The 8,840-nt window shown below is 55.0% G+C and overlaps 1 protein-coding gene across 1 annotated transcript; it reads right to left on the reverse strand.

The window, feature by feature from the left end:
• Positions 1-1,250: 1,250 nt before the first annotated feature.
• Positions 1,251-6,725, reverse strand: LOC143404540 (chymotrypsin-C). The gene is made up of 8 exons (XM_076862646.2): positions 6,686-6,725; positions 6,224-6,315; positions 6,030-6,127; positions 4,979-5,101; positions 4,147-4,283; positions 2,713-2,858; positions 1,716-1,868; positions 1,251-1,265 (listed from the first exon to the last, which is right to left on the reverse strand). The coding sequence occupies exons 1-8, from the start codon at positions 6,723-6,725 to the stop codon at positions 1,251-1,253; spliced, it is 804 nt and encodes a 267-aa protein (XP_076718761.2).
• Positions 6,726-8,840: the final 2,115 nt, after the last annotated feature.

Here is an 8,840-nt window from a genome sequence, read left to right on the forward strand (position 1 = left end):
ATCTTCTGTACACAGATATCCTCTAATTAAGTTTTAAGACTCAGCTGGGGTGTCACCACCTCCAGGAAGCCATCCCAGACTCCTCCTGCCAGCTGACACTGGCTTCAGTGTCTCCGGGTCTCTTGTTCTATTTTTGCATGTGTACTGAGGCATGCAGCAATCTGCTCCCTTAGCAGAACAGGGATGTTGTCCAAACAATCCTTGGATTCCCAGAACCAAGCAGGTGCCTGGCTCCTTGTGGAATCCATTTCTTGCTGAGTAAATAAAGTCTTTCCTGACAATCTGTTAGGCATCATGGGAGGGTGGGAGGCAGGTCCCAAGTCCTAACCTCCAGGAGTTGAAGTCTGATAGGGAAATGGAATAATTTTGGACCAATCAGAAAAGCTGTAGCTAAGGCTCTCCTATGAGGCCAGAGTCTAGGGCTGGGGACCACCCAGTAGATCAGCACTTTCCTAGGAGCACTACAGATTAGAAGCCCCAGTGGCCAAAGGAGGGTGCGTGCCCACCTCGGCAGTCCCTCACTGGACACTGGATTGCTGGCGTTTGTGGCCCTCCGTCGGCCACAGGAGAGCTCCTTTCCCGAGCTCCTCAGGCTGTGTGTTCGGGGCCCTGGCTCAGCTCTTCCTCTGGGGGCCTCAGTTTCCCTCCCTGTCTCACATAGTGGGAGCTCCCCCTGGAGTCCCTGCAGGTCTCACCCCGTCAGGGCTCACCACATGCTGCTCCAAGCCCAGAGCCCAGGCCAACATGGCCGTGGGGCGGGGGCTGAGGAACCTAGTGGGAGCTCCTTCCCCAAAGGGCCAGTGGGGTCCTGAGCTTGTGCATCCTCCTGGGGCCTGGCTTCTCTGGGCTGGGGAGGCTGCTCTTGGGGAAAGCCCATGCTCCACCTGCAGCTGGAGCCCTTGAGGCCCCTCCAGACTCACTATGGTGGCAGGACCAGAGAAGATGTCAGCTTATCAGAGCCACCTCATTCATAGCTTGGTCAGAGGAGGGGAAAAATGTTCCAAGTGTCCTAATCCCGGCCCCTCAGGTACCCACGCTGCCCCAAGACTCTCGTGCCTCCTCCCGAGGCCTTGCCAGCCTGGCTGAGGGTGTCTCTCAGTGGGCCCCTGTGTAGAGAGGGGCAGCTCCTGGGGAGCTGGCCAGGCAGCTGGGAAGAAGGCGGGGACAGAGATCAAGGTCCAGGCCACTTTCAGGGAAGGAAGTTTATTAATGCTCTTGTGGGATTGGCTTCCGCGGTTCCCAGAGACGAATCACAGCTGCAATTTCTGGAGGAGAGGGGACAGTATTAGGCCTCTGGGACCTGCCACCAGGTACGGGTGGCCTGGGGAGGGGACTGCATGGCACAGCAGGCAGCCTCCGGCCCAGAGCAGCCTCCCTGGTCTCTGCCCCAGGACCCAGCCCCACTTGGCACTTCACCCCCGCCCACCACGGTGAATGGCCGCGGTGGCACCTGCTCTCGGCTGGGGACCCTGCACTCTAGGCGCACAGCTCCCTCTTGGGGGAAGGTGTGTCCTGGGCGGGGACCTAGGTGTGTGCTGAAGCCCAGGGAGGGCTGGATGGAGCTCCTGACTGTGACCTTCACTGCGGCCAACTCAGGTCAGCAGTGAGCGCTCAGTCAGCGCTTCTCCAAAGAGAGGGAGGGGCGCGGGAGTGGGCGTGGTCGACTCTGTCAATGAGCGAGGGCGAGGGCGAGGGCGGGGCGGGGCGGGGCCCACCTGGTTGATCCAGTCGATGTAGGCAGACACGCGGGTGTAGACCGCGGGCTTCTTACGGACATTGCAGCCCTTACTGGAGCCGAAGCTGACGATGCCATGCACCTCCCAGGCACCGTTCTCCGCCTGGCAGTTCAGCGGGCCGCCCGAGTCCCCCTGCAAGAGACCCCTGAAGGCATCAGTCCCCAGGCCTCCCCCAGGGACAGGCTGGGGACTCAGCAGTGGCTGGGGCGGGCATGTGCTGAGCTGTCAGCCTCAGTACCCACTGTTGGCCTCAGCCTGCTCCTGGTGAGGGAGGCACAGAAGTGTGGCCTGGGGGCTGCCCTGGCCTGGTTCTGGGAGTCCTGGGGCATCAGAATACCCCTTGGTTGCTGTGTGATCTTGGGATGATGTCAGCCCTCTCTGTGCCCTGGTTTCCTGGGTGTTCAGGTCTGCATGGCTAAGCCTCTGTGAGCTGCCCAGAGAACCGCTGGGGCCTGGAGCCCTGTTGGAGCCTGGGCAGGACAGGAGGGTGGGAGTGGGGAGAGGGCGTGGGTCAGGAAGCAGGACAGTCCCTGGTTATCTTAGAAGTTTTGTGGTTCTCAGACTCCCTGACGCCCCAGCCTGCCTGGACTGACGCAGCTGGTGGCAGGGATGTGCACAGAGACTTCAGTGAAGCCTGTTCTGTGGCCCTTGGACTCATGTGGTCCCCACAGCAAGGCTGGGGAGTGTTTGCTACAGCGCTTTCCATCAGAGGGAAGGCTGAGGTCCAGAGAGGTTCATCAGTCTGCCCCAGGTCACAGAGCTGGTCATTGGGGCACAGGGAATTGAATGCAGCTGCTCATGCTCAGCTCTCCTCCTGTCACCCTGTGCTGGGGGAGTGGTGACAGGTTTCCCCTGAGCCTACCAGGCCCAGGCAGGGTCAGTCTCCTTCCAGGAGAGATGTGCTCTGCCCCACCCTCCAGTGTCCCCAGTGGTGTGGCTGCCTGGAGCAGGGCCTGTGTGGGGTCTGGACACTCACGTTGCAGGAGGAGATAACGCCGTCGCCCCCGGCGCACACCATGGATTTCGTCACCATGTAGCTCCACCAGTCCCATCTGGAGCACGTGGCATAGTTCACCACGGGCTGCAGGCCCTGCTGTAGCTCCTCAGCGATGGGGCCATTGGCTGGGGAGGGAGGGAGTGGGCAGTGAGCAGGGAGCAGCCAGGCAGCCCTGCTCCTCCTAGCCCAGGCCTGCGGGGGCCAGAGCCTGAGACGGGTGCAGCTGAGTCCTGCTACAACTCAATAGGGACCACACAAGTGCTGTTTGGGACCCTTGGCCAGCCAAGATCTGCTAAAGGTGGGGAAGGGGTACAGGGGCTACCTTCAGAGCCTCAAGACACAGATGTGTGCTGGGTTGTCTGTTTTTTTTTTTTTTAATTTAATTAAAAACATTTGTGTGTGTGTGTGTGTGTTGCTGAAGAATAAACCCCAGTATGCTGTACCTCTGAGCTGTATCTCCAACCCTTTGTATTTTTTTTTTTTTTTTTTTTTCCGGTACAGGGGATGGAACTCAGGGGCAGTCAACCACTGAGCCACATCTATTTAGAGACAGGGTCTCAGTGAGTTGATTAGCTGATTAGCACCTGGGCTTTGCTGAGGCTGGCTTTGAACTCATGATCCTCCTGCCTCAGACTCTGGAGCCGCTGGGATTATGGGAGTGTGCCACTGTGCCTGGCTGCCCTTTCTGTTTTTAATTTGGGAATGGGTAGGTTGCTAGACTAACCTTGAACTTGTGACCTTCCTGCTACTGTGCCCAGATTGAATTGTGTTTCATTGGGATTCTGGGGGTTGAATCCTCACTCCTTTCCCTGTAGGTCTGACGTTGGGGTTAAATATTTAAGGATCATTCTTACCCCAAGGTGTCCTAAGTAATGTTCTGAATCTGTTTCCCATAGTTTCATTTATTTGCATTTAATTTTTTTTCTTTTTTAAATTTTTTATAAAGATCTTTTTTTGTAGTCGTAGATGGACAGAGTACCTTTATTTTATTTGTTATGGGGTACTCAGGTTGGAACTCAGTACCTCACACATGCTAGGCCAGTGCTCTGCCACTGAGCCATGCCCAGCCCCTGCATTGAATCTTTTAATTCAGCTGCAATCTATTTGGGCATGGGGCATATCATAAGCTCTAATTCCCCACCCCCACTTGGCTTATTTAGTGGGCTTATATGTCACTTACAACATGCCAAGCCCTGCTGTAAACAAATCTATTTAATCCTTACTGCACCCAATACATGCATTTGTTAACATCTGTCACATAGTATGTGCTTAATAAATATTAGCAGTTGTTATTGTACAGTTCAAAAAGAGGTGAGAATGTTCAGGCAGAAAGGAAGAGAGGTGTGTGTCCCTGCTGATTGAGAGCTGCTTCCTCCAGGAAGCCTCTGGGGATTCCCCCGGGTCTGTACTCACTCCAGAGGCGACCCCAGCCAGTGACAAGGCAGGGGTAGTCCTGAGGCAGCACGGAGTCCTTCTGTGGCAGGCAGGCCACCTGGATGGTGTCACTCAGCTCCACAGGCTCTGCGAGCTTGATGAGGGCAATGTCATTGCTGGAATCCAAAGCAGAGGGCATGAATGGGCAGAGTGGCCCTGACCTCTCCAGACTGTGCTAGGAGACCTGGGGTTGTGAGCTGTGGTCACGAAAAGGTGACCAGAGAGTGTCCTTAAACATTCCAACAGTGAAAGGCAGATCAGATGAGGCCGGAAGCACAAGCCTTCTCAACCGTGAGAGCACCATCAGAAATGAAGTTGAAAATCATAAGAATAAAAGTGGGGTATGTATAATGATAAAACAGTGTGCTTATAATAATAAAAGATGATATTTCAATATTTTTCATTACCAGAATGGAGGCTGGGAACCCTAAACAGACCCGGTTTAATTCCTAGTTGGCCTTGTGCTGGGCTGTGCACCCTGGGGCATATTCCTTAACCTCTCTGATTCTTGGTGGCTTGTCCAGGGCTGTTGGGAGATTAACTGAGAGAGGGCCTCTGTCAGGCCTGCTGCCACGTGGGTGGCCCAGACTCAGCTCAGGAGAGTCAGGGGAGGCAGTGTGGAGGGATGGGGTCTTCCTCCCAGGGGCACCTTCCTGAGAATGCTTCTGTAAGGATGGGACAGGAAGGTCCCCTCTCCTCCTAGCAGAGCCTCATCACCTGCCTGCTGTGTGGGGGACAGGGTGTGGCTGGGGGTGGGGCAGGCTCTGTAGCTCCCTGTCCACCGCCCCTAACCCTGGGCAGAGGGACTCACCGCACCAGGAAGGAGTTCCACTTCTCGTGGACATAGATGGTGTCCACGCCCACGATCACGGAGCCCTCCTCGTCCACTGTCAGGTTGTGCTTCCCCAGGGCCACGCGGTAGGTCAGGGTGTTGCTGGGCAGGGAGGGGAACCAGGTCAAGGTGGCCAGTGGTCCCTGCCCGCCAGGGGTCAGACGAGGGGACTTGGGGCTCTGGAGGCTGAGTTTTGAGGCCCCTGTGGGACTCACTGGGGAGGGGCATCTGTCTCGCTGCCCCTCTGCAGGACAAGGCTAAGGGCCCTAGACTTGGCCTCCAGGGACTGGGGTTCCCGGTGTGGCCCTGCCATTCCATCCAGGGGGCTGGACCACCTGTGCCTCCTCTGTAAGGTGGGGGAGCCCGGAGCTCACCTCCTAGGACGGCCATTCGCTGGCCCCTACCTGTGTCCTGGCTCTCTTTCCACCTGTTCTTGACTCAGCTGTGAGTCTCTGGATGCCACCGTCAAAGCCCTTCCAGTAGCTCTAACTCGCTCAGGGTCCAAGGCCAAGTTCATACAGAAGCTTGAATGATGTGCCTCTGGTTTCCTCTCCAACTCCCCTCCCTCCGCTCCCTGCACATTGTGCCCTGACTGATTCACGTGCTTGTTCATTCTCAAAGCTACCCAGCAGGCTCCCTTCCCCTGGCCACCATGTTGGCTGTTCCCTCCATGTGGAGTACCCTTCCCCAGATGGATGATATCCACCCCATTTCCTTCATTTCTCTGCTCCAATATTGCCTAGAAACTCAGAGATTTTAACATCTTCTGGCCTCTTCTCCGTTAGATATTTCCTCATCCATCTGTTGCTCTGCCTCCCACTAGAATATCAGCTCCCTGAGAGCAGACGCTGTGTTCACTGCAGTTTCTCAGCACACAGCAGGTGCACAGAAATGTTCATTGACTGAATAAATGAACTCAGTGGATGTCAGTAGTTTATTGAGCCCAGAGCCTGGAGTGTGCAGTAGGTGCTCAATGAAAGTAGTTTCATGAGGCTCCCCCCGGGGTGATGATGGGTGTCATGTCACTCACCTGATGCAGTGGGCAGCCGTGAGGACAAAGTTGCTGGAGATCAAGGTGCCACCGCAGGTGTGTCTCCAAGTGTCATCCTTGAGGTACTGGAGAGAGATCTGCAGGAGGGTGCAGAAGAGCCACCTGTCAGCCCTCAGGTCCTGGGGACCCTCGCCTCCCTTTCCATCCAGCGTCCCACTCTGCAGCACACTCACCTGCCAGGGCCAGCTGTGGGGAACGGCATTGTCCCCTCCCACCACCCTGGCTGAGAGGTTGGGGGGAAAGCTGGGGACACCGCAGCTGGAGGCTGGAGGAACAGGAGGGAGGAGGGCGGGTGAGTGGGGCTGGCTGCCCTCTGAGAAGGGCAGGGTGGGCAGGGGAGAGGCCGTGGAGGCTGGGCAGGACAGAGAGCCTCCTTGTTCTCTGGGCCTCCACCCCTCCTCTCCAGTCCTCACCCGGGGAGGCAGCTTCTCAGCCCTGTCCTGCTGAGGTGGAGACAGGGTGGCCGAGCAGGAGGTGGCTCATCTGACCTTTGCTCAGTAGCCGGGCCCACCCTGGACCCCAAAGTGACTTTCCTGGTGGACGGAGGGCTCCTGTTCCTGTCCATGTCCCCAGGAGGCCAGTCTGAGCTCCCCAGAGGCTGAGTGCAGCTCACCCCGTCCCTCTCCCCAGCTTACCGCAGGCCAGGAGTGTAGCGAGAACCGTGACACCCAGCATGGTGAGGTGTTGGGGCTGTGTGGCCCTGCAGCAGGCAGAGGTCTTTATAGGCAGGTGGGGGTGGGCCTGCCTGGTCAAGGCCAAGCCACCCCTTGGAGAGAAGCCTGTTCCATTAAGTCCCTTTCCTTGACCTTGGTGGTTACTGTTTAATTTGGGCTGGAGATGGGGCTGGCTTTCGAAGCATAGATTTTTCCTAATAATTTTCCAAATATCCTGGGACCCAGCAACAGCTGAGGCGCAGGTTTTTTTTGTTTTTGTTTTTTTTTTAAGTGTGTTTGGGGGTGTGTGCCTCCTGCTGTGCTAGAAGTGTGTTTTGAAGTCTCTGCCTCATTCTTTTTAGTTATAGGTTACTATTCACCTCCTAGTGCCAGGTGGGCTTCCCCCTTCCTGCAGTATCTCACTGCGACTTGGAGGGTGAGGGACTGTCTGGGGCGCACAGCTGGGCAGCAGTACAGCTGGGCTCTGCCGTCTGGCCCCACCTGGGGCTCCAAGGTGCAGACTATCACAGCGCCCTCTTTCATCTTTGCAGGGCCTGAGGTCCTCCCACTCACACCTCCTGTCTCTGTCTTTTTTTTTAATCAAACTGATTTTCATTTTACCAAAGTAACACGTGATTGTTTCAAAAAAGAACCTAAACTGAGTAAAGACGTGCAAGTCAGCCTCCTCTTTCGCCCCTCAGATGGCCACCTCCAACCGCAGGCACGTGGGCTTCTGAACCTCTTTATCAGGAAACAAGTCCCAAGGAGACCAGAGGGTGTAACTCAGAAGACAGCTTCCAGGGAGACTCGGGCTTCCCCTGGGGCTCCCGCTCTCTCGGGGTGAGTAGAAAGGTGGGTTGCAGAATCTCCCCAACCAGGCTGCAGTCAGGTCTGGGAGCAAGGGGATAAAAACAACCTCATGGGGTGGAGGGGGTGCCCCCTAACTTCTGGGGACTATGGATGGGATTTCAGAGTGCTGGGGCTGGGGTTGTGGCTCAGTGGTGGAGCGCTTGCCTAGCACAGATGAGGCACTGGGTTTGATCCTCAGAACCACATAAAAATAACTAAACAAAATAAAGCTATTGGGCTGGGGATGTGGCTCAAGCTGTAGCGTGGTCGCCTGGCATGCGTGCGGCCCGGGTTCCATCCTCAGCACCACATACAAACAAAGATGTTGTGTCTTCTGAAAACTAAAAAATAAATATTAAAATTCTCTCTCTCTCTCTCTTTAAAAATAAATAAATTAATTAATAAAGCTATTGTGTCCACCTACAATTTTTTTAAAAAGTCACTAAAAAAAAAAAAAAAAAAAAATTTTTGAGCCCAGAGTCTTCCCAGTTCACACCAAGTGCCACAGATTCACGTCTGCCACTTACCCTCACGTTCAAATCACGAAACCTCGGAACTAAAAGGAGCCACTTAGATGTAGGCCCCTCTGCCTGCCCATCTCTGAAATGGGCAGATAGTACCGGATGGACTTCACCTGGTCTCCTCTGTGGGCCCAGTGCTGTGTTTAGGGGTGAACTGTGCCCACACAGGAAGGGAAACCCAGCACCCTCACTTCCTGGCTGCTTGACCTTGTGCCTGTGACTCAACCTCTCTGTGTTTTCACACCTTCATCTATACCATGGGGATAAAGTGGTATCTGCCTCCTAGGGCGGTTTCTAGGGGTGGCAGAGGGTAGGGACTATCTGAGTGTGTGCTGTTATTGTGATAGTTGTCATCTAGTCCTTATCTGATCATCTGGTGTGCCCCATCTCAGAAAGCTAAGCCTGGCCTGTCAACGAGCCCCTTTTTCCATCCATTACATTGCAAATTGCTTTATGAGCCATGAGTATCAAAGTGAGTGAAATTCAACTTGGACTACATTCATTTTTTTCCTACTTATTTTATTTTGTTCTAATTTATTTTTTTGGCACTGGGGATTGAACTCAGGGGCACTCGGCTGATCCCCAGCCCTACTTTGCATTTTATTTAGAAACAGAGTCTCTCTGAGTTGCCTCGTCGTTGCTGAAGCTGGCTTTGAACTCCAGGCCTCCTGCCTCAGCCTCCAGAGCTGCTGGGATCATAGTCCTGGGCCCTCAAGCCTGGCTCCTAATGATTTTAAAGAAATGGGAACACTGGCTGGGGATGTGGC

The sequence above is a fragment of the Callospermophilus lateralis genome, chromosome 7 (assembly GCF_048772815.1).
Source record: "Callospermophilus lateralis isolate mCalLat2 chromosome 7, mCalLat2.hap1, whole genome shotgun sequence".
Taxonomy (NCBI): Eukaryota; Metazoa; Chordata; class Mammalia; order Rodentia; family Sciuridae; genus Callospermophilus; species Callospermophilus lateralis.

Bases quoted from the DNA above. Each gene is read 5' to 3' on its own strand.
- LOC143404540 (XM_076862646.2), bottom strand. From the start codon at position 6,725: ATGCTGGGTGTCACGGTTCTCGCTACACTCCTGGCCTGCG. The intron at 6,316-6,685 runs GTAAGCTGGGGA...CTGTTCCTCCAG, and splicing joins CGCTACACTCCTGGCCTGCG to CCTCCAGCTGCGGTGTCCCC. The intron at 6,128-6,223 runs GTGAGTGTGCTG...ACCCTCCTGCAG, and splicing joins CCCACAGCTGGCCCTGGCAG to ATCTCTCTCCAGTACCTCAA.